This window comes from Genypterus blacodes, unplaced genomic scaffold (assembly GCF_046128005.1).
Source record: "Genypterus blacodes isolate CSIRO-AG114 ecotype Tasmania unplaced genomic scaffold, CSIRO-AGI_Gbla_v1 ptg000438l_1, whole genome shotgun sequence".
Taxonomy (NCBI): Eukaryota; Metazoa; Chordata; class Actinopteri; order Ophidiiformes; family Ophidiidae; genus Genypterus; species Genypterus blacodes.
In genome coordinates, this window is record NW_027467208.1 from 2,457,501 (window position 1) to 2,482,500 (window position 25,000).

The 25,000-nt window shown below is 47.1% G+C and overlaps 2 protein-coding genes across 3 annotated transcripts in view; one reads left to right on the forward strand and one right to left on the reverse strand.

Annotated features, from left to right (window-relative positions):
- elp2 (elongator acetyltransferase complex subunit 2) overlaps nt 1-5,625 on the forward strand; it is an 18,942-nt gene extending 13,317 nt beyond the window's left edge. For both annotated transcript variants that reach the window (XM_076139586.1, XM_076139587.1), the window contains exons 14-22: nt 1-7; nt 194-286; nt 1,619-1,676; nt 2,397-2,469; nt 2,638-2,830; nt 3,940-4,067; nt 4,214-4,344; nt 4,602-4,715; nt 5,128-5,625. The exon at nt 1-7 is cut by the window's left edge and continues 63 nt beyond it. In XM_076139586.1, the coding sequence (XP_075995701.1) occupies nt 1-7; nt 194-286; nt 1,619-1,676; nt 2,397-2,469; nt 2,638-2,830; nt 3,940-4,067; nt 4,214-4,344; nt 4,602-4,715; nt 5,128-5,338 (1,008 nt within the window). In that variant the 3' untranslated portion in view covers nt 5,339-5,625. The remainder of the gene's footprint in view (nt 8-193; nt 287-1,618; nt 1,677-2,396; nt 2,470-2,637; nt 2,831-3,939; nt 4,068-4,213; nt 4,345-4,601; nt 4,716-5,127) is intronic.
- A 6,912-nt stretch (nt 5,626-12,537) lies between these two features.
- Nucleotides 12,538-25,000, reverse strand: part of gabbr2 (gamma-aminobutyric acid (GABA) B receptor, 2) — an 85,608-nt gene continuing 73,145 nt past the window's right edge. Inside the window, exons 13-18 of the mRNA XM_076139083.1 lie at nt 22,046-22,156; nt 20,129-20,353; nt 19,740-19,922; nt 19,058-19,187; nt 15,475-15,592; nt 12,538-12,808 (exon numbers count right to left, since the gene is read on the reverse strand). Of these exons, the coding sequence (XP_075995198.1) occupies nt 12,643-12,808; nt 15,475-15,592; nt 19,058-19,187; nt 19,740-19,922; nt 20,129-20,353; nt 22,046-22,156 (933 nt within the window). The 3' untranslated portion in view covers nt 12,538-12,642. The remainder of the gene's footprint in view (nt 12,809-15,474; nt 15,593-19,057; nt 19,188-19,739; nt 19,923-20,128; nt 20,354-22,045; nt 22,157-25,000) is intronic.

The following is a 25,000-nucleotide window of genomic DNA, read 5'->3' on the forward strand; positions in this document are numbered from 1 at the left end:
TTTCAAGGTAAAGAAAGTGCTTGTGTCGGCACTCTGAGCGTTTGTTTGCGCCGACGAGTTTCATCTCACGATCAATTTCTGTTTGTTCCACACAAGAGTCTGAGACGAGCAACGGGAGGAGGATCAGCACATTTTACAAAGTTTGTTCTGTAGTTGTACTTTCTTGTGTAATGCAGTCAACTTTACTCTGCAGGCGACCTCGTCTCAGGGAGGAAGGAGGAAGAGGAGCAGTCTAGTGTGTCGGACCAGTACCAGGAGTCACACTTCCACCCTCTCAACCTGACGGGTACATCTAATATTCATCTACATGTTTAAGCCGTTTGTTTATGGCCAAACTTCAGTGAATCCTGAAAGAGTTAATGTGAAGTTCAAATGCAAAGTAGCAGTGTTTGTCCTTTCTGTTTCTTGTTGTCAGTGTTTCCATGTTTACCAGCATCTGATTTGTGGACGTACCTCTGCTTTGCCTCACTGGAAAAACTCTTTTGCGTTATGTGAGGGTGCCTTCAACATTTGAGTGCCTCCATTATCCATTTTCCCTATGGTGGCAGAGCGCAGGGCGGCGGTAACCTCGCCGCTCGATGGGAGAGGGATGGAGTCGGTGGAACAGAGAGGATAATGAAGAGGCACAAAGTGAGAAACAAAGAGAAAGGAGAGCAGCTGATTGTCGCAAACAAGCAGATGGGGAACGAGTGAGAGTGAGATGAAGAGAGAGCGAGCGGTGGGGCACGATGAAGCCCGGGGCGAGAGGTTGTCAAGGGCTGTCATCAGCATGATTGAAGCCACTCCTTAATCTGCAATGCTAATTACAAAGCGGGCTTATGTGATTGCAAAGTTTAAGTGTGGTCGACCCCGGGCGAGGCGGCGGCGTGCGGAGGCTGTTGTTAACAAAGCATCCCGGCCGCTTTGATTGGCTCGCAGAGGCAACGGGATGAATGAATAATTAGGCGAAACGGAGAGACCATGACCAATAACGGGACGAGGACGAGCTTTGAGTTAGGAGTCGCACCGAGGCAGACCAAGCTCTGGCAGAGCCTCCGGTCAGCAGGAGAGGATTGGCACCTTCTCCCCCCCCATCCCCCCATCCCTCCATCCCTCCATCCCCCCATCCCTCCATCCCCCCATCCCTCCATCCTTCCTCCAAGCCCTTAAGAAGCAAAGATAAAGCCGCTGTTGTTTCAAAACAGCTTTTTGAGAAAAGCTCTGCAGTTGAAGGGCGAAGGATCTGATGCCAGGCGAGCGAGTGTGTGAGTGTGAGGAAACATTGACTCCAGGCGATCGCTCTGTTCTGCCCCACATATGGCCGCTGCTCTGCGCCGCTCCTCCTGCTGCTTTCTGTCTTTCTTTCCTGCCTTTAACTCTCATGCTCTTCTGGTTAATAGTATGGGATTTAAGAGAGGGAAGTTATAATGGCCACTTGGGTGTAATCCTCATTTAGCAAGTTGTGTAAGTGCTTATATTAGAATTTTAAAGCAGAGCAGCTTTCAGTAGGGCCAACAGGAACAACAGTTATGTAAGGGTAGTAAACTCTGTCATTTACTCTGTGTGTGTGTGTGTGTGTGTGTGTGTGTGTGTGTGTGTGTGTGTGTGTGTGTGTGTGTGTGTGTGTGTGTGTGTGTAGAGCCCCCACCTGAGGATCATCTCCTCCAGAACACACTCTGGCCTGAGGTACAGAAACTGTGAGTATCAATGTTCATCTCCACTCTCAGCACTAAGACCAGTTCACCGGTTGACCCTGTGACTCCTGCTTTAAATCGCCACTACACACACCCATGCAGATATGGTGCTGGTGCATGTATGACGTCATGTCCAGCCTCATGTGGCGTAAACCTCACAGGCAGAAATCTAACTGCATAAAACGGCACCACCACAAGGGAGCAGCGTTTAAGGTTGTGTTTAAGTACCAACGCGTTAGTCTCCTCTTTGCGTTTAGCATGATTACCTGATGAAGTTGTTTATTAGCTTTGATGTGTATGAGAGTGACCGAGGCCCCTCCCCCCTCCAGCTTCCCCCCGTCTCCAGCCTGAATATATGGCCTCCATTTGTGCCCAATGTTAAATCCATTTACCAGTCAATCTGCCATAAAGGTGACGTGTGTGTGTGTGTGTGTGTGTGTGTGTGTGTGTGTGTGTGTGTGTGTGTGTGTGTGTGTGTGTGTGTGTGTGTGTGTGTGTGTGTGTGTGTGCGTGTGCAGAGGAGTGTCTTTCTCCCTCCAGTTGGCATCATCAGCCCCCTTGAATAATTCAGGCCATAATAGAAACATTAGAATAAGTAAGTGACTGAATAGTTCTGGTGGCATAAAGTCTCTCCTCACTGTGGAGCCAAAGTCATTCAATCATCCAGGGCCTTTGTTGACGTTCTTCAGCCGCTCAGCTGGGTAATGTTGATGCTTTCTTCAGGTATGGACACGGGTTTGAGATGTTCTGTCTCGCATCGGACAGCGCGAGGACGGTGGTGGCCTCTGCATGCAAGGTCAGTGTGAAGACTCTCTCTCTCTCTCTCTCTCTCTCTCTCTCTCTCTCTCTCTCTCTCTCTCTCTCTCTCTCTCTCTGTCTCTTTCCTGTTCCTCTGTCACTCACACACACAGTTGTTGTACTAGTATTACTTGGTGTGTGTAATAAAACGTCCTCTGTCTCTCAGGCCTCTAAAGCCGATCACGCCTCAGTGCTGCTGTGGAGCGTGGCCTCATGGCGTCAGCTGCAGGCGCTGTCCTGTCACACCCTCACCGTCACTCAGATGGCCTTCTCCCCGGACGCTCGACTCCTATTGGCCGTTTCCCGCGATCGCACATGGTCGCTATGGAGACGGGAGCTGCCCACGCCTGATAGTCCAGGTGAGACCCGTTAACCCCACTGATGCTGGGTTCACATCTGGAAGTCGGTCATGATGTCGTGACACAGACCAGATAAACGTTCCTCCTTCATCGCTGCTTGTGTTTACATCTCTGACAGTCCAACGTGCGTTCATGTCCGTGTGATGCAGGACCAGATGAGCAGGGTTTGATCCCGCGGTCGTTCTCATCTGAAGTCTCACACACGCTAAACACTGCAGCTTGCCTGTATGCTGCACTGTGTGTGCGTGTGTGTGTGTCTTTATTTGAGAGGGAGGGAAGGAATGAGGGGGGGCGGGCGGGCGGGCGGGCGGGCGGGCGGGCGGGGTCCCCGTCTGTTCTGGTTGGCTGCTGAATCACTCAAGGTGATTGTGAAGAACACACGCACACACACACTCACACAACCACACAGGCCAGACCAGGGAAGGTTAGATGAAGTCAGAGCTAATCAAACAAACTGACTCCTCCCCCCCCCTCTCCCTCTTCCACCTCCCTGTCAAAATCCTGCTGGGTCAAGATCCCACAAATCTTCATACAGATTTCAAATATTTGTAGCGAGATTTTGAGATTCATCAGAATCATAGTTAAAATTATTTACAAAAATTCAGTTTTTATGGTTCCATTTGCGCACACACACACACACACACACACACACACACACACACACACACTGCTGCGGTTCTCCAGCCGCATGTAGACGTCAGTGGAGACGCAGCTGTGTCGGCCGCCGGCAGCATACCAACAAGCTCTCCGGCGAAAACAAATGTGGAAGGACTCAGACTGAGGAAGTAAACAGCAGCAGGTCGTAAAGCAGAAGTGTGTGAAGTGGAGGAGCTCAGGCTGCTGCCAGGCTTTATGTGGAGCTGGGAGGAGCAGAGACACAACAACAATCACTGCTGCCTCTGTGTTTCCATGTGGAATGTGACAAACGTGCATAGAGTCGTTGCTGTTTGTTTATAATGCGCTGTGTGTGTGTGTGTGTGTGTGTGTGTGTGTGTGTGTGTGTGTGTGTGTGTGTGTGTGTGTGTGTGTGTGTGTGTGTGTGTGTGTGTGTGTGTGTGTGTGTGTGTGTGTGTGTGTGTGTGTGTGTGTGTGTGTGTGTTGTGTCCCAGACCCAGAGCCCAGGTTCTCGTTGTACGCACACACCAGGAAGGACACAGCCGTGCACGGACGGATCATCTGGTCGTGTGACTGGAGCCCTGACAGCAGATACTTTGTGACGTCCAGTCGGGACAAGAAGGTACGACTCAAACGTACCTCAGAATACCTCCACCAAGCCTGAGCAGCCCTCCAAGTATGACTTTGGCTCTCAGGGATGAGAGGAAAAACTGGGCAGGGCCTGTATGATGAGGTGGATGGTGTGTGATGATGTGTGTGTCTCTCCAGGTGATAGTGTGGGGTCCGTGCACACCAGAGGAGAGTGGCGACCCTGAGATCAAACCCTGTTCATCCATCTTGGATGTGGGCGATTCTGCCACGGCTGTAGCTTTCTGCCCTGCACTTTGCTCAGACAACAGGTAAACACACTCACTCACACACACACACACACACACACACACCACCCTGATACATACTATCTACATATCGATTCAGAGCAAATGAATGAAGTATATGAAGTGGCTCACTGTGTGTGTGTGTGTGTGTGTGTGTGTGTGTGTGTGTGTGTGTGTGTGTGTGTGTGTGTGTGTGTGTGTGCGTGCGTGCGTGCGTGCGTGCGTGCGTGCGTGCGTGCGTGCGTGCGTGCGTGTGTGTGTGTGCGTGCGTGCGCGCTCAGCTACTTGTTGGCAGTGGGCTTGGAGTGTGGCAGGATGTTGCTGTACAGGTGGAGCTCTGGCCAGGATCCTGCTGGAGGAGGAGACTGGAGCAGCTGTGGAGGAACGGATGCCTCGTATCTTTGCTAATACGCACACACATACACACACACACACGCGCAGTTCATCACAAGTTCATCTTTCCAGGGCTGCCTCTGGCTACACACAGCTGCATGTGAGATTTAGGTAATTTATACACTTGATTTTAATGGCAGTTATAGATCAAAAATCAATAAATCATTGAAGACTCCCAGAGATCTGTGACCTCTGACCTCAAGGTGATTAAATGTTAAGTGAAAGCAAAAGTTAAAAGCAGACAGACGGAAGGGTTTCTAGTGTGGGCGCAGCAACATCTCTCTCTCTCTCTCACTCTCTCTCTCTCTCTCTCTCTCTGTCTGTCTGTCTGTCTGTCTGTCTGTCTGTCTGTCTGTCTGTCTCTGTCTGCCTGCAGTATCTCCTCTTTTCCCTTGACCACACATCTGTTCTCAGACAAAGCCACGCTTTGGCAGTGAAAAGGCTTCGCTGGAGGCCGACTACAGGGCGAGCGGGTCAAGAGAGCAACCGCAAGGAGGATGTGGAGGAAGAGCAGGATGGACAGAGCGATGGAGAAATGAAGGAGGAGAGCTCCTGGGTCCAGCTCGCCAGTGCCAGCATGGACCATTCTGTCAAAATCTTCAGCATCAACAAACAGGCTCTTTAGCAACACAAACACGGCTCACACACTCGGACTGCCACAACACTGACTCGGACATCGAGGCCGATGCTTGGCCCCGCGCCGCTGAACTCATGTGATTGTGCAAACGTCAGCACCTTAGGGTGACATTTTGCTCAGACGTGTTTTAGAGTCAGAGTGGCTGCAGGACGTCCTGTCTGCCCTCTCTGTGGCTCTGGTAACCGGTGAAGAGTTAGACCTCTGATCACTAACATGTAATATTTCCGTACATTATTGTTATCTGTTAATTAAATGTCTTTCTATTCACAAAGCTGTCGTCATTTTACCAGGGTGGTGCATGAAGGCTGGGTGGGGCAGGAGTGGGGACACGATGGAGCTGCACAGGGCCACTAACCTGACAATTTCAGCCATGGTTTGCCATCTAGATGCTGTGTTTGAAATTCTAGTGCTCTAGCTCCTTCCTTGTCCAAGATATGGGCTTCTAAGTTTTTCTCTAGTTTTACAAAACAATGACCGCGGAGTCAACTTTTTCATGATTTTCTCAGATTTGCCCCAAATTCACACAAATTGATGCCATTGCCGCCTGGATGCTGTGTCTGAAATGTTAGGTCTCTCACTCCTTCCATGTGGGCTTTTCTGGTTTTCTGTAGTTTTACAAAAAGATGAACACGGTGGCAACTTTTTGCAATTCAAACGTTTGCTTTTTAACAGAGTAGTGAAGCTTCAGTTCACTTCTTCTTGGCTAATATCCTCCCTGACGTTGGTATAATGTGGAGTCATGCAGGTGATGAGAGTGGAGTTGTCCTTGTCCAGAGTTAAAAATCCCAATGAGATTTATTATAGTATTTTTTTGCACCGACAATGTCCACACTTGAAGCTTAGGTGGTTATAAAAATCTCTTAATGTAATGAACAGAAATAACAATGAGCAAATACCTTCAAAAACTTTTTTTTTTTTTGATGACAGGTCATCACAGTGTAAGTGCATGTAAAGGTAATAACAGGTAAAGGTAGAAACTGAGGTCGTAGTCTTCTCCTGATAAAAAATAGTGTTTTCCAGGAAACTGACGTAAAAGAAGAATCACAGAGTTGCTCCACTGTGAATTATACATCTGGAGTAGGAAAAGGTTTATTTATTATCTAGACCAGGGGTCTTCAATGTTTTTCAGGCCAAGGGCCCCCCAAACTGATGGAGCAGGGACCCCCTCCTATATCATTTATATTGTGTTTTATATCAAACTGGGCCTAGTGCCATGTATAAACACAGATATCCTGTTATTGTTCATTAAATTCTGAGCTATTCAGTGGCGTGCGGTGAGGTTCGTGGCTGGAGAGGCACTGACTCTTACAAAGTCATATTTACAAATATCTCAATTCACTCTTTCCTTTTCCAAGATATGGGCCTTTTACAAATGATCATCAACCAAATGGGTATCATTTTAACAAATAGCATAAACAGCTGAGTTGGGAGAGCGGTGGCCTGAATACTGACATGTCCCTGGTTCAATCTTAGGTCTGTAGCATTTGCTGCAAGTTTGCCCCTTGACATTTTTTTTGAAAAGGGTAGTTTCTGCTGGGACCTGGGATTGAACCAGGGACATCCAGACCTTCAGTCAAATGCTCTCCCAACTGAGCTATTTCTGCTGTAACAATCACAGCGCTCAGGCGTTTTACACTGGCAAAATATGGGCATTTAAAAAAAAAAAATTTACAAATTCAACCAAAATGTAAATTTTGCCCCAAACTTGCAGCAAATGACCCTGGTGCCATCTACATGATGCCACTGCAGCCTGGAGGCTCTGTCTCAAATTTTAGCTCTCTAGCTACTTCCTTGTCAAAGATATTGGCTTTTCTGATTTTCTCTAGTTTTACAAAACGATGACCGTGGGGTCAATTTTGTCAATATTCCCCAATTTGCCCCATGTTGGGTTCATGTTAATGTGTATTTAAAGACATTTAAATTTGAGGGGAAAAATTGGTTTGAAGGACCCCCTGGGGGTCGCGGACCCCCTGTTGAAGACCTCTGATGGAGACTCAACTCTTCTTCAGTGGAACATATTTAGAAATGTATGTATTTCTTCATTTACCTTTCATCATTTCCAGCTAACTAACATTCCTGTGATGGTATCGAAATAATGCTAAATAAATGAAAATGTCCTGATCTGGATGCTGAGGCGTCTCCATGTGGGACAAACTCCGGCCTCTGTGCCGTCGTCTTGCACCGACATGCTAAATATTTGAAAACGAGGGATATGGAAAAGCCAGTTCAGCTCTGACAGCAGGACATATGCACTCTCTCTCACACACACGCACACACTCCTCCTCTCCACCCTGTTTGCCTCCCTCCTAAGGCTTCAATTATTTATCAACCTCAACATACAAGGCTTTTCATTACAAATGTATTCTTCCTTTGCCACTGCTTCTCTCTGTGTGAGGTCAGCATACAGCTTCACACACACACACACACACACACACTAGTATCCAGCTTGTTTAAGTCACTCACACTCTGTGGCATTATATTTTGGGATGAAAGCTCTGAAAGGTCACAGAAGTGTGTATGTGTGAGTTTAGTCTTACCTGCAAACTACACACAACACACCTGGAGTAAATTTTCTGCCTCTGTTGCAATCGTAACCATCTCCCTCAGGTGTAATGAGGAGGTTACTGTCCTGCACATTGTCATTGTAGTGCTGTTCACACTGGACGGTGAATAATTTGGGATCCAATGAGCTCATCTTCATCGATGACATCAGCCTGCTCTCCTTCACCTTCCCACAGAGCAAACGGAGTACAGTCAGGAAAGGCCACAGACTGGGGACAAGTGGTGGACACACACATACTATGGCAGCATGATGGATACCTGACGACAACATGCTCCTCTGCATAAGACAGACCGGACCAAACCCATCAATCAATCAAGATTCAGATGAGACTTCTTTACCTTAAACATTAAACTCACATATGGATCAGAATGTTGAGAGAAGACCAAAGAAAGTACGACTTCTAACAATTGTCTTCGTATCACAATGTATGCACAATATTACCACACACTCATATGACACACACACAGCACTTTGAAAAGGACAACCAATGTGCAGATAGTGGATCATTACTGGTTGATCATATTCTCTGATGCATCATCAAACTCGTCTCTGCAGATGAAACAAAGGCGCCCGTATTTTCAGTCTCACTTTATTTAACGATGATGTGAAAAGTAAAGGCCGTCCATAACATCCAGACAATTAAAGAAGAATGTTATTCAACCACCCCCCCCCCCCCCCCCCCCTCCCCCATAACAACTAAATGGCTCCAAAAATGTTCAGGTGTTCAAAGTGTTGATACTTATTTTATACAACTTGTTCATATCTATATCTCATCTGTACATAACATAGTTACAGATACTGTAAATTAAAAAATGACTTCCAAGTATCATTGCAGTGGATTTGTGTCAACGTCAATATTTCCCTGTGTAAAAATTAGAATGTACGTAAAGATCATTTACATATACATATATATTTTATATATATATAGTTCTCTGTTCTTTCTGCTATAGGAAAACAACTTATTGCCCCACTTGAACATGTTGCATGAACATATATGTTTTATTTACCGTTTGGATTTCCTTTCTCAAACTGAACTCCATGTGAAGCCACAGATCAAAGTGACACACACACACACAGTAAGGACCTGTGTGTGTGTGTGTTCCTCCACTTCATATAGACTTCATACTATTCTTTTTTATTTCTTTTTTCTTGGACATGTATACTATGTGTTCTCTAGAAACCCTGATGATGTCACAGACAAAGATATATACGTATATGTTACTCTGATCTTCAGATGAGGAAAGTAAAGTCAAAAGAAGTGTGGCAAATACAAACCATTAGCATCATGTTATTTATTACAGGAGATGATGAGCCCTTGATCAACCACCATTGCATTGGAACAATTTCTCGTCAGTGTCAAAAGAAATTTTTAAAGTAAACAGAAAGATAAAGAAACTGAAGCTGCTTGTGGCATTTAGCGTCGATTCAGAGGGGAGAATTTGGTCTCGTTGTTCCGTTTTGTTTTGCCGCTAACCTTCCACGTTATCGCCCTCAGCACCTAACTGCTAATTACTTATTTAAATTGTTCAAATAGTGGTGTTGAGTTTGTCCACTGAGGATCTGGGGCTTGGCAGTGGGATCAACAGGTTAAAGGCAATCTGAGTCATATCTGGCAGTAGAGTTTCTGGGGACAACTTTCTGCTGCTCATCCATAAAGCTGGGTTTGGTTCAGTCAGTGGAGACCAGTAACTCTGTAACCCTTTGGCTACGTGACTCATTGGGTGTGATGAGAAGGTTGTAGGAGTCATTAGAGCCAGAGGTGTAGGGGTGCAAAGATATTCATGTGTCACGTTGGCGAGGTCAAAGTTGTTTGGGCAGCAGTGTAAGTAGCTGATAATCTGACACAGCGACTCCAGTGACCCCTATATGTCTCTCATGAAGCCCAAAGACTCACCTGACCCAAAGTGTTCCCAGCTTGACATTTAAACCTTCCTGAACTCCTCAAATCGTCCAAAAAAGACCGTTCCTTGTCTGAGGAAGCTTCTTGGAAGACTGTCTTCCAAGACTAAGGAGTCCAGTTGCCTTGAACTTCTACTGCCAGGTATGCTGGATGATTGAGAACATTCATAGACAAATTCAATTCCTGTATTGTAAAGTGGAGCCGTATTGTAGGAGAGAGGATGGATCAACAGGGTGGATCTGCCATGATGGTCGCAAAAACAGAGGTAACTCTGTGAATTATACATTTTATTTCATGCCATCTTGAGAAAGCCAAATACCAAATATTCCATACATGGACACCATCATCAGGGTATCAGCAAATTGTACACAATCACATATAATGTAATATAGAAAATGTGTGGTTGGTTGTTCTTCTGAGGAATAACCAGCCCTCCATAGTGTCTCTCTCTCTCTCTCTCTCTCTCTCACTCACTTGTCTAGTGATGGTGATTCTCAGGTTTTGGCGAAGGTGCAGGAGAAGCTGTGACTCCTTGGAGGTCTGTGCTCAGGGGGTTTCCCTGCTTGCTCCCGTATGCAGCAGGGGGGGGGGCAGAAGGGGAGGAGCTCTCACAGGAAGTCAGCCCGATGTGTCCGATAGCAGGTTGAGCTCCACCGGCCTCTCTCCTAACTCCTAGTCTGTGTCCTCGGCTAGCTGAGGGAGTTCAGGATAGGAGGCGCTCCTCTCCAGCTGAGAGGAGTTCTCCTCCTACACTGTCCCGTGCACTGAGGCGCCAAAGTCAAATAAATCTATGACAGGTTGTAGAATTTACAGATGTGTGGCCAATGTTGGAGTTTGTTGGGTCGGTGCCAATATGAGCCTCTTCAGTAGTGTGGCTCCTGCAGGCTACACTACGAGACAACAGGCACAGCTCAACAAACGCCTGCACAACTAAAAACCAAGACACCAATGGTGAAACAGAAGCTGAACTCAAACCTTGTCAGACTCCATAATAAAGTCCTTTTCTTCCCAGAGTCCCCGTTTGCCTTTTCTCCCCCGCATGAGGACAGTCTTACAAAAATGGCGTCGCCGTGCCGATGACCCATTTGCTCAGTGCTTCCTAACTGGGCCATGTTCAGCTGCGCCCAATCACATTTCCATAGCAACTGAGGTATGTTCACTGTTGCCAAGTGTGAAGTGATTTTTCATGACACTCGATCTGATGTGTGAAGGAAAGCCCTGTGTCTGTGCTCTATGCTCTCAAACTGCGAGGCGGCGATGTCATCACCCCCGTGAAACTGCAAACTTTGAGGCTCCCTCGTGTCGCCGCCTTTACTCTGCTTGCGGAAATTCAGGTCGTCCATTTTGAAACCAAACTAGTTGAGGAACTGGGACCTACATCCTCTCCACCATCGCTCCTTGAGTTATATTTCGGACAAAGGAGCCGGTCTTATTTGCCGTGGGCATCCTCCCCCTTGCCCTTCACTGTGCTGGTTGTCTCTGAGGACTGAGCTCAGAGGCTCAGAGAGACATCTTAACAGTCTGAGGACGACGCTCTGCAGGGATCGGCTATCAGCTCTGATATCAGCCGCAAAGCACCTGGATTCATAAGGTGCTCTTTGAATTCGAAGTGTTCTGTGTATCTGAATGTGTGCATTTCTTGGCATATAACACACATAAGAGACAGGTGTGGAACACTCTTGTGGTGTGGTTGAGCTCTATTCTCAAAGCCAACGCAGCCTTGGAGACCTGGTTAAAGGCATCATCATCATCAGTATTCTGTAGATCATGCTTTCTGAGGACGTATTGAGCAGGTTGGTAAATATGGAACCATTGATGTGAAACCTATGAGGGAAATCTGTGGTGCAAATTTAGCAAAGTGGAATAAAGAGCAATGTGCATCTCACTCCAAGTTAGTAAGAGGTCGTCCAGAGCTCCAGAGCCTGATCTGACTTCATGACTCCATGGCTCTGATGTTTCTTACTCGGCTGCTCATGAGCTCATTGATCAATGCACCGGAGCAGTAATGTTACACACATCCTATCTCTGCTCAAGTCTTTGTAATAATTGTTTTTTTTTAATTATTTAAAGTCTAACCTGCCTCTGTTACACGCTCCACACGTTGAACCCCTTTAATTGTCCATTCACATCAAATACAAATCTTACAGTACATCAAAGTCTGAATGATGATATTTACACATCTCCATCAGGTCGGGACGGGAGAGGGGGGTCGTGTGGATGGATCCGTTGTTGGGGTTTGGATATTCCACGTTTCCACACCAGCATCCGGTCACTGAAGCGGTGAAATACTGGAGTTAGAGGACGAGCTCACGTGAGGCGGCGAGCTCGTACACACAACAAACCAACAGAAAGAGAAGAGAAGATCGATCCCCTCTGAAGCAGATAAGGCTACACATCAGGTCAGGGCGGGTCCACTGCTGCTCTGATTTTGGTGTACGTACGTGTGTGTGTGTGTGTGTGTGTATCTGTGTGTGTGTGTGTGTGTGTGCAATGTGTTTGACGGTGCACATGTGTATATGTGTAACCAAGGGGAGCAGATGAACAACGGGGCTTTGCTGTGAATCATGGGAGTTTGTATGGGTCATCCTGTGCCCACTCTCTCTCCTCCCACCCCTTCCTGACTGAGGGCTTCAGTTCTCCAGGGAGGCCGGGGTGTAGAGGTATGAAGAGTGAAACTTTGTCCCCCCTCCCCCCCTCACTCCTCCCCCTGTCCTCCTTGTTCTGAGACAACACACTCACACACGCTGATGATATCAGTCTATCTGTTGTAGAAAAAAAGAACCACATATGTCTCCTCTGCAGAGTGGCAGGTGGGGGAGGGACCGGAGCTCACAGGCCAGATACCATGACCCGGTAGGAGGGGGGCATGTGTCTGTGCCGCGGGCTGGAACCAGGGCTGCCGTTGGGGCTGGTGCAGCTGGCGTCAACCCCTCCTATGGACGGCAAGTAGGCGTGGTGCAGGATGGGCAGCTGCAAGGAGAGGCGACGCTGTATGCTGCAGGCAGAGGAGGAAGTTATAAGATACTAGGTTACTAATACACTGACATTAGACTGTACTACTATTCATGTTACACCAAAACAAACAGGAACATCTGCACAGTGTGTGTATGCTGCCTTCTCTGGATGGTGAGGCGTCTTGACTACTGGAGTTTGGCTGATTGAAATCTAACCTGAACACACACCGGAGAGCAGAGCTAGTCTACATGTTCACTCGTTGTCATCCAGCCAACGTCAGCAGCAATTATTCCCAAAATGAAGTTCACTGATGCGAGTGTGGCATTGACCCAGATCAGGCTCAGGGTGGTAAGAATAATGACAAGAGAAGTGTTCCTAAAGTCAGAGGAGTCGCTCCAGCCGGCTCACCTGCCAGCTGAGGTTTACCTGAGGGTCATTAAGGAGCTGAGGCCCAGAGGTGACGCAGAGAGGGAAGAATGAGAATGTAAAGAAAGGTACATCTGATTTGTTCAAAAATCTGAATGTATGGTGATGACTTTGCTGGTTTATGTCAAAAAATCTCTCTCTTCCCATCCTGCATGAAGTTTGATGACTCACTGTTGTGTTTTGTCCTTTGTTGGAAAGCACAGAAGCGTAGACTCGCCTGTCCAGAGTTACACAGTTCTGGTCCGGTGTTACGCCGGTGAAACAGGCGCTACCACTTCAGGCACTTTACACACACACTCCAATTATACTGCACTGAGATTAAGGTGAAAAAACGCTTGTAAGAATTAATAGGATTTCACCATTCTCTGAATAAACATGACGTGAGAGAGAGAGAGAGAGAGAGAGAGAGAGAGAGAGAGAGAGAGAGAGAGAGAGAGATGCACGTGGAGGTGGCAGTGATGTTTCCATGCCTGACTCACTCCATTTACACTCATGTAACGTGGGTCTGCAGAGTGTGTGTGCTTTGATTTGTGCCGATTTCAGTCACATTAAGGCGTTTACAAGATGTATCAATGTGTTGCTTTGATCAGAGTGTGATCAAAGTTTAAATTGAGAGAGAGAGAGATCATACAGGCTCACATTTAGCACCCTTCCTCCCTCCTTCCTCCCTCTCCTCTCCTCTCCCTCTTTACTAACCCTCTAATCCACGGCTCCTCCCTGCCTCTGGGATTGTTCCCGCAAAAAGAACATTTCATGCTTACGCCTGGCATGACAGCTCCTGCCGTACCTCACCATTTGCAAGAATATTACATAACCAAGTGGCAGTTACGTAAAAAAAAAAAAAAGGATGTGTGGAAATATGATTCACATGTATTTAGCAGAGGAGAGACGGCTTCGTTAGGCAAACTTGGAAAGGAAAGATTCTCAGTTTTACACACTTATTGGGCTCTATTACAGTAGTGTCGGCCTGGAAAGTGCTTTTTGTGAATTTGCTTCTGTCCGCACACACACACACACACACACACATTTATCCGCACAGGGAGGGCAATGAGAGCACAGGTTGAGCTCCTCTCAGGTAAGTCCTCAGTCTCTCGTTCAAGGACGTTTGGAGACGGGTTGAGTCTGCAGCTGTCTCATCACTTGGCAGAAGTGTAGTTACTGTAGAGAGCAACCTGAATCCACCTGAACCCAGGCTGTACCTGAAGGCACCGTCACCCAGGCAGGTTAGAATCCTGAGCACGTGACTTCTTCATATTCAAACCCTCACTCCGACGTCATTCCTTCCACCTTTGCTCTTGTCGTGTGGCTAAATCAAACTTTCTTTATATTTGTCTCTTCTGTCTCTTCTCTTTCTCTCTCTGCCTCTTCATCTCTCTTGCCTCCATGTGATCAAACATTCATGCGGCATGGGAATAGCTGCGAGTGTTCCATTACTTCTGTTCTCCTCCCTGTCTATTTTCAGAGCTGCTTCCAATGCAAGCTGTAAATCACTGGTTACATAAGCCTCTGTGAGTCTCTACCTCTTTCTTTCCCTCCCTCTCCTTATCTCTCCCTCTGCCTTTTCCTATCTAAACATCCTTCTCACTTAATCCATTGCCCGCGCGTCTCCCCTCTTTCCCTTCTCCGTAATATGTTACCCTCCTTGTCTCCTCCACTTCCCTCTCCGTCCTCCTGCCCTTCTACGTTTGGTATTCTTTTCCCGGTCCTGGTTAAACACGTGTGGGAGGGAGCTCTCCTCTCTCAATGATGCATGAAGTGTGTCTCCCCCCCCCCCCCCCCACCATTGATGAAGTCCACATCCCTCAGCTTTGCAGCCTTATGAATAATAATAAGTTAACATTCTGTATGTCTGCATTTGTCTGGTGAGTGTCCTGAGCGTTCAGAACCGTCATCTGTTAGTGTTTGGAACAACACAGAGTCAGGGGTGTGTGTATGCATACATGTCAACACATTTACATGCCTGCGTACCAGAGTGTGTGTGTGTGTGTGTGTGTTTGCATGTTGATACGCAACATGCTGCCAGCAGGGGCTCAGTGTGTTGCGAGACACACACACACATGTATATGGTTGTATGTATTGGGTGTGCGTGGGAGAGAAAAGTACCGGGCTGGTCCATGCTTTTGCAGGGCTCTGTTGCCAGAGCAACCGACTGAGAGCTGCTGGTGGGTTGCGATATGTGTGACGCGGAGTCTGATGAGAAAGGCTACAAGACATGTGGAGGGGTGGGGTGAGGGTGGGGGGGCGAGGGAGAGGTGCTGAGGAAAAAGAGGGAGCGCTCACTGTTCGGGCGAGTTGATATCCTCCAGGGGACCTCTGTTTATTCTGGAAGGATCCATGGAGCCCCACTGAGCCTGAGGCTTCTGCTCCAGGTGGTTCTTCAGTATCGACTTCTCTCCGTCTGCAGAGAAACACACACGTACACGTCATACACACTATGATAGGCTGTCAACTCAGCTGTCAAACACTCACACTGCAGCGACTGCACACACACACGTCCCACCAGCTTCAGTGAGTCGGACACTGCAGAGGCCCAAACATAGAATACCTCACCATGTCTGTTAACTTACAGCAATCAGGTGTAACACCATGAGATATCTAAAGCCCGAGTAGCAAACACCTGTGTGTGACAAATTCAACAGATGGGAGAGGAAGGAAGCCTCCAGTTTTAACGGAGAGACAGAGAGAGAGGAAGGAGATTGTTCCTTAACACTGCATTTGAATTATTAGTAAACAACCTGATCAGTTTTCCCAAATTGTTCCTGGACTGTAGTCTGAACAGAGTGATCCATTTTTCCTCACAGTTTTCTCTCCAGTTGTCCCAGATTTCCCAGCAGTGGCTGACCTGACTCCCCGATCCCAGCCCCCTCTGCCCTCATGCACATCTGAGCTCACAGAACTTTGGTTATTAAATCAAAACAGTCTGCATTAAAGACTTGAGATGAACGCATAGACATTATTCAGAATAAAGGAACATACCACTCGTAGCATTTGTGATTTTAAATTTCTGTCATTATAGGGTTAATAAAGGGTTAATGTGAAAGAAAATAGACTAAGCAGTTTTTTATACTGCTTATTCGTACAATTATCCAATGTGGCAGCAGCGCAATGCGTAAAATCATCCAGATACAAGTTGAGACAGTCAGATGATGTTCACAGCAGAATGGGGAGAATTGTGATCTCAGTGAGGTTTGACTGGGCCATGGTTGTCGGTGCCTGACGGGACGGTTTGAGTGTTTCAGAAACTGCTGATCTCCTGGGAGTTTCACGCACAACAGTGTCTGGAGCTACACACAACAGTGTCAAAGACAGAAAAACATCCGTCGAGCAGCAGTTCTGCAGGCTGGACCGGTCTGAGCTGATGGGGCGGCTAGGATAATGCAGCTGGACAGTGTGATGCCAGCAGAGAAGCTTCTTAGAACATCTCAAGGTGAACAGCAGGACCACATCGGGTTACATTCCAGTCAGCTCAGGCTCGCCCAGACTGGACGGGTGAACAACAGCACGACTCCACAGACCCAACCTGGCGTGTCAACAGTTCAGGCTGCTGGTGCTCTAGTGGTGTGTGTGGAAGGTTCACTCCACACACACTGGAGCCCTTTTGATCTGATTGCCACAGCCTGACTTAGAGAGAGTGGAGTCGGCCCTGAGAGCAAAGAGCAAAGGGAGTTCTGCTCAAAATAAAATGATTAAAATGACAACAAGTAGCTTTTCAGTGTTTGTGATCTTCTCTTTAGAAGCCTCTGCACCGTTGTTGGGCGGTGAACAGCAGTGTGTTGTTGTATGTGTCACCCATTACACAGTTCTCTTATTGTGAACAGAAAGACTTGAAGTGAAAGAAGGAAAGAATTGTCGCAGGGTGAAAAGAATCGACCATGCAAAACGGACATAAACACCAGACAGAACTCAGACTCGGCTGTCAATCTGGCAGGAAACTACACCTTGCTTCTGTCATTGGAGAGAGCGCGTGAGAGAGAGAGAGAGAGAGAGCGGCAGAGCGAGAGAGAGAGAGAGGTGGAGTGTGGCTTCTCACCCTTTGAGAGTGAGTGTAATCGCTGTTGACACGGCGTCCTACTCTTATAACAGCCACTCATTCACGGCCCCCAATACATTTAGATCAGCTCGCTCATGAATACTGATGACTACAGTTAGATGATGATGATGATGATGATGGTGATGATGATCACTGTGAAGCATAAGCAGAATGAAGGCTGGGAAAAAAAGTTTATAAGCTGCTGATCTTCAGCGAGGCTTTAATGACCTGTGATTAGATCTGCATGATGTGAGGCAGAGTGATTGATTGTCTTTAAAGTGTTGCCTCTCTTTATTTGAACTCTCTTTTCAAGAAATCATCACTCATAAGATCGTTTGCCACGCTGGGAAACGGCCAAGAGTTGTCCAGGAAGAGCGAGGACATAGATTCAGTATAAAATATGAGTTCTAGATTCCCTCAAAATGTAAGAATGTTAAAGTGTATATATATATATAATTCTTTAATAACAGCATAACTTTAAATTTTTTGTTTTGGAATTCCTATCTCCAGCCCTTCAATGTTGGAATTTCATTATAGTCAAAGCTCTGGCTAACTAAATTGTGACATCAACTATTATAATTGTGTACGTTTTTTTCTGACTGCAAACATCAAAAGTCAGACAATCGCTGTAATGTTTCACTTATTTGCTAATTAAAGAAAAGCAGAGGCCCTGACGTCTGTGCTCTGTCTGAAAACAGAGCTTTTGTTTGTGTTTCTATGTGTTAAATTGCGTGTATGTGTGTGTGTGTGTGTGTGTGTGTGTGTGTGCACGGGCATGTCAATGCTGGAGGAAGAGAGAAACAGAAGGAAGCAGAGATTAAGAGGAAGACAGAGGGAGCAGCAGACACGTTGCTCTGTGACTAACTCATTAGCCGCTATCAGTCCATTACGTAACTATGAACTTTCACAGATGAGGAACTTCGTAAACAATTCTGACACGTTCTGCTCCCGGTCCACACACACTGGGCGCAGCTGTTTGACTCTTCTGCCTCCCAAAACTCAGACAAATCTATCCCACACCGACAAATCTGCAGCACCTCGCGTCTGCTAAAATGTGACTAATGCAAAGTGAAGCCGGCGGGGTGCAACATCTCCCTGATTCAAACGTGAGACACGGGGCGCCGGTGTCTCTCAGGAGCAGCTGCATCGATTCAAACAGGCTGGATGTGGCAGACGTTGAGAGGGAATCAAAGCGAAATTGACGCAGACGTCTCTCCGCTGGAAGCAGACCGATGTGGTGCAGGGAGCTTTCTATTTCAGGCTCTGATAATGGAGTTTACTCCTTGCCTTTGACAATGGAGCTCATTTTAATTACCTCCTTCTGTGTGCTCCTACCTGCTGTTCCAAAAACGGCAAACGACACCCAAAACATCCAAATAATGAAGCGCAGCGTCTCGGTGAGGAGCTACTTTGAGTTTACGGTGGCAGGAAAAGTTTGGAAATGTGTAAAAGTTACAGGCAGCAACAACGAGATGATGTTTGCTATTACTATTATACTCTGAGTAAGATTGTTTAACCATTGAGAAAATACAAACTAGACCGCTTTCAACGTGTGTAGATTGGTTTCTATGTTTATATCAGTTTGAGTGGAGATCCCCTGGAAGTTTGATGTCAGAATTTGCATCATATTAAGGCACAATGCAGTCAGAGCTGAATGATATCAGATTGAATCATAGGTTGCTGTGTGTCTGAAGGGCACTCACTCGTTCCATCCCTGTAGTTTCACACAAATGATCAAATGTGACATTATCAGATACATGACATGACTCCTGTATAGTGACTGAGTGAAGATCATGGGTGGAATTGATTGTCGATCCTTTGACGGCGTCTCACCTTTGCCGTCGGTGAAGTTGCGTATGCTGAGGATGTTGTTGGCGTCGGGGTAATGGTTCTGTTTGATGTACGGGGTCTTCTCCGGCGTGTCCTGCAGCTGCATGGTCACCTCCTCCAGCTCCTTGTCCAGCTGCTCAGAACACAAACACAGAGAAGAGGTTGAGGCTGAGGCTGCTCTCGTAAATCACTATCAGATAAGCAAAGACAAATACGAAGAGTGCGTTCGCAGAGAAAAGAGATAACTCCTGCAAAAACTTGTGATGTGTTAAAATTAAAACAAATCTAAAGTAATAAACCAAACACAAATAAAAGAGTTTGCTTCATATCATCTGAAAGGAAAATCGATAAACACTGAGCTCATCTGTTTGGGCGTTACGCGTGGCTCAGCGGAGACTAAGCGGCTCATCATCGCCAAACAAAAGCGAGGACAACAGCAGAGACTCATCACAGAGATCTGATAGAGCCGCGCACACACACTGCAAAGGGATTCTTCCAAATTTCATTCAGCGTCTCTGCCGGTGAACATTTCTAAGGAAATAAATCAGAGAGCGTAAAGCGAAACGCAGAGGCGTGCCGTGTGATTCTGTGTGTGATCGTTTCATCCCTCCTGAGCGTTTCACAACTTTGTGACATGCATCATGTTATCGTGATTTGAGAAGTGAAGATGCGACGCGGCTCTGACCTCTGTTATCCTCATGCGGAGGCGGTGGTTGTCGGTTTGAAGCCCGTCCAGTCGCGACGTGTTGGCCTGGTTGACGCTGGTGACCGAGGTGGACGTCTTGGAGTCTTCCTTCTTTTGGTTCTGGGTGAACTTCAGCCTGCGGTTCTGGGTGGCTGCGTCTGGATTGGTCCTCATGGTGATGAGCTAACAGAGGGGTTTGCAGGTGTGTGTTAGTCACAGATCAAATTATATGGGCCGCCTTTTTATCTTCCAGGAGTTAGTGAGGTGTGGTGTGTGAATGTGGTGGTAATTAGGTACTTTGGGCCTCGGCCATCCAGGTGTTATGCAGTCTCGCTGACACGCACACACACACACACACACACGGTTCTGTCTCGCACACTAAAACTGACCTTGGGAACGAAGACCAGACAGAGCGTGATGGTACTGCAGAAGATGATGACGAGCGCCACGATGCAGAACTGCACGTTGGGCTGATCCCTGGTCAGGAAGGACACTGCGGCGCCGATGATGCACATGATGCCCACGTTGTACACACTCATCCCGATGTATTTGCTGTCGTTGAGGGCGGGGATGCTGACGTTCCTGGTCTCCCATGCCAGGAAACAGCCAAACAACTGTGGCACAGGGAGACGAGGGAGAGACAAAGGTGAGTTAGAAGGAAGGTCAGTGCAGAAATGTCTGTCATTTCAAAATAAAGCAGGGAGAGTGACATGACAGAGTTTCTCCAGTCTCAGGGGATTTATGTCTGATCTTAGTCACCAACACTGTTTCATTGAGATTTAATGTTCACTTACAAGGTCTGCAGATCCCTGTGCTATTACATCAATGTCCAATGTCACAAACATAGAGGTTATGAACGGCTCAGTTAAAGGGAAATATATCTTGTGGATTCCTGAATATAGTGGTATTATGCTGCGATGACCTCGTAAAATCGATTTTCTCTCTTTCTTTGTCTCCCTCTTCTATCTTCTCTCCGTTACGTCACATTAAGAGCAGCTGCTTCAGAGCAGTGCTGCTGTGGACGTAGTAAGCACATGCAAAATATCTCAAATCAATGTCGGTGACCTAGTTTGCATGCAAATTAAGTGAATATCTTGAAATCTGGACAAATTGTTGGAGAATCACTCTGACTGTGTCCTTCATTACTCTGATCTAGGGTTTAAACATGATAACTACATGAAAGAGAGGAGCTGAAAGAATCCAATTAATCAAAAGAGAATGGGAACATCCTCTGCTGGTAAAGTGTTGACTTGGGGAGAGTGAATAGTTTATTCCCTGAGCACGAGTGTGGCAGCAGCAGCAGCAGCAGCCCGCACAGCCGCCTGAATAATTCACTGTGTCCTGGCTGATTATCCACACACTAAATGAGAGCTCGAGGAATGACAAGCAGCAGAATCACAAGAGCAGTCATCAAGGATTAGTGCGTGTCAGGTACGCCAGTGTGTGCGAGTCAGTGTGTGGTAATGTGTGTGCGGGAGTGCGGCGGGTGAGCCTGTGTTTGTGAACCGGTGTGTGTGCGAGTGTGTGTGTGTGTGCGTGGGCAGGGATGACTCAAGCCTTAATGCTCCTCTTGGCTGGGCTGTCCTTCTTTATGGCAGACACAAAGAGTGAAGCTCCTGACACTAGAGGGGGAAAGTAAAGTAACAAATAGTTCACATCCCGAGCTGAGCGGTCTAAGCTGGACAAGCTGACTAAATGCATTCAGTTACCCTAACACAACACTAGGGGGCTCAAAAAGTGACTTTATGCAGTTAAAGTGAAATTATTCTTTAATTGCATTATTCTTTGTGTCAAGTGATGCAGACTGTCGCCTCGTTATTACTGTACAGATCAAAACCCACCACACTCCCTCTCTCTCTCTCTCTCTCTCTCTCTCTCGCTCTCTCTCCCTCCCTCCGTCCCACCCACTTGTGTTCTTTCCTGTGTTCCCTCTGCTCCCTCGGCCTGCTCGGGATCATTTGCCTTTACTGCTCCATTGCTCCATTTCTCCTTTCCCCCCTCGCTTTGCTGGCTTGCCAGTAAGTGTAGTGAGGTCTGCATAATTCACAGCGCGTCTTGTTTGGTAGAGGCATTGGAACGCGCTGTACGGCGGGGAGACGGGACGTTGTGTTACAGTTTGTTTAATAACCCGGCGGGACTCGGGCTTTGGCGGCGGTAAACCAGCGCAACACGACCGACGGCATTGATGTGTGTTTGTGTGTGTGTTCTCTGGTGTCATCCAGTTAAAACTCATTCAGGATGATGGAGATGTTTCCTGCTTGAAGGGTTTAGAGCTCATGATGAAACTTTGGGCTCTCTCCTCTCACCATTAGCAGGCCCTTGTAGGCATAAACGATCCCCAGCCAAATGGTCATGTGGGTGTTCTCACAATGCTCCAAGAAGGGACGGATGGCCATGTCACGGCCTTGAGGGTCCGCCTGGGGACAGAGAGAGAGGGAGGGAGAGAAAGAGAGAGAGAGAGAAGAGAAATATGTCACAGCTTTATCCCCATATCACAACAAAACGCCTCTCCATTGAGAAACAATAAAAGCTGGCAGAGAGAAGCGATAACAGAGCTGAAAAAGAAGTCAAATGAGGCGTACGCTCACACACTCACACACTGACAGGCTCACAGGCTCTCTCCCCATTGTGCTTCTCCTCTTTGCAGGTGCTGTAATTTCACATTCAGCTATTGTGGGGGCGAGCGCTCAGCGGGACAAAAGGGGCACAGATTCGTTCCAGATTTGGTGTCAGCTAGCAAACAATCAGGTGTAGAATCAATGGCAGTCCCTCTCACGGCCACTGGGCCTTCACCACTCATCTGAAATGACATTAATCCCTGCTTAGGATGCTAATGGCCGCCGCTAATGACGCTTATTCATTAATGTGATTTATTTACTCCCTCCTCCTCGTCTCTCCTGTCTGGCCCTCCATCGTTCCGTCTCTCTGTTCAATCTCTGCTCACGTCTCTATTCCCCTGGCTTCCCTCTCATTTTCGCTTAGTTTCACCATAGCGACAGCCACAGGTGACTTACAGGGAAAATTAGCACCTGAGGTGGATATTAATACGATAAAGGGGAGAAAAAGCCTCCTCACCGCTGTTCTCCCTTCTCACTTTCTCCCTCCGTCTTAGCTGACGCTGTGAAAAAGCCAAGGAGTGTGAGTGTGTGTGTGTGTGTGTGTGTGAGTGGTGTGCATGGATTCAGCTGAGGCCATAGCAATGCGTCAACTGTAAGACACCTGGGGGCAAGGCTGGGCATAATGCCACCCTGCGCCCTAGGTCTGTGTGTGTGTGTGTGTGTGTGTGTGTGTGTGTGTGTGTGTGTGTGTGTGTGTGTGTGTGTGTGTGTGTGTGTGTGTGTGTGTGTGTGTGTGTGTGTGTGTGTCTTCAGGCCTATTTACAGCAAGACAAGTCGAACGTCTTAGCAGATTGTGCACTTTGAGTGTAGAGGAAACTACAGTATAATGTTTTTTTCATATGAACGCAAACTGCAGCTATGTATGCATGTGTGTATGTATGTGTGTATGGTTAGATGTATGTGTGTATGTATGTGTGTATGTGTGTATGTGTGTGTGTATGGTTGGATGTATGTATGTGTGTTAGTTATCTGGATATGTCTTAAATATTCTTATGATTCGGTTTTCCGGCTTTAAATCCCGCAGCATTATTTTCTTGACATCTGGGCACTTGGGAACACAACTTTCACACGGCGTTCCCTCATCTCGCTCGCCCCGGCTCTCCCTTTCTCCTTCAATATTTAGTTGGGCGAGAGCTTGCGTATGCAGCCGTCACATGGCGGGCCCTCTCCTCAACGACGCAGCGGGCGGAAACCCCCACCGCTCTGATGTAAAGTCAACTTTCCCGTCGTGTGCTGGAGGCCTTTGAAACCCTCCTGACGGCTTAAAACAGAAACGCATTAAAGGAGAGAGAGCGAGAGGGAGGACCGACTCGGTGGCAGCGAGTTCACACACTTTGTCAAAGCACTCTTGTAAAGCCCCTCTGAGAGTTCCCTTGGCAACCGCGTGTGTCAAGTCAGTCATATATCTGTGATTATTCTGGGACTTGAATGAGGGATTCATGTTAACTTTAGGGCGAAGCACTGGTGAGACGCTTCCTCTGCCTTAAAAGCCGCGGCGAGGTTGTATAAGCCTGATAGTGGCGCAGGAGATGACGCACGGACTATTTTTACGGGGGAACCACAATTAGATGACAAAGACAGGGAGAAGAGTTCCTGGGAACTCAAGACACTCAAGAATAAAAATGTCATCTTTAAGCTGCAGGTGACTTTAAATCTGCAGCGACAGAGAGGAGAGAGTGAGAGGAAGAGGAAGTCTCGTATAATAAACCCCGGCCTCAGCAGAGCTCACGTTGTGTTCTGTTGTGCTGTGACAGTTTTCCTTCCAAACAATGTGACACAGAGACAGAACTCTGCAGGTCCACTCACAGCTTTTCTACAACATTCATATCTTCATCATTTATGTTCTTTGGCTCAGCACCAAAGCGTAAACCCCTTATTCAAACCACGCCACCCGAAAAGTCACACATCTTGCAAATCATTTGTTGGTACATTCTGCACCGCTGCAAAAAACTTGTGTCACACACACACACGCGCGCACACAACAAAAAAGCTAAGGACAAAACAGGATGTAATGCATATTTGGGTTTGGGTTTAGTGTGTATCGCTGCACAGCAGACAGGAGCTCTTTCTTGTTTTTGAAGGGAAGCTGTCTGGGGAGTTGCCAGGCAACTGAGACGTAGACTGCAGGCGGCCCCGGAGAGAGCGGCAGCGATCGTGGTAAAAGTGGCGGTTGGCGGTCATTTTTCACAGCGTTAGCCCTCTGAAGCGCACGGCTCTTTAAGGGGGCGGAGCCGGCAGGGGAGCAGGGACAGGTGGAGCTGGATGGTGGGAGCAGGAGACGCAGGGTGAGATGAAGAGTATTTCACTCATTGATGATCGATTGACTGATCTTTGTTATCCTAAATAATCCCTGATGTCTTCTTTAACAGGACTTTGACATAAAGTTAGTTCATGTAAAGATTTGTGCTCTTTAACCATCATAGTGCAAAACAAGCAAATGAGTGAAAGCAAGAATGAATGGGAGATTGAAGTTTAACCACAAACAAACTATGCTGGTATGATGGGGATGCATCTTTTATGATGATAAGGTTCAGGAAGCTTGTGTTAACCCATTCCTGACCTTTGGTTCATTGTGGGATGCTTTAACTATTCTACATTTCCATCATCCTGTTTATGATGGATCTCTCTGATCTGGTGTTCATG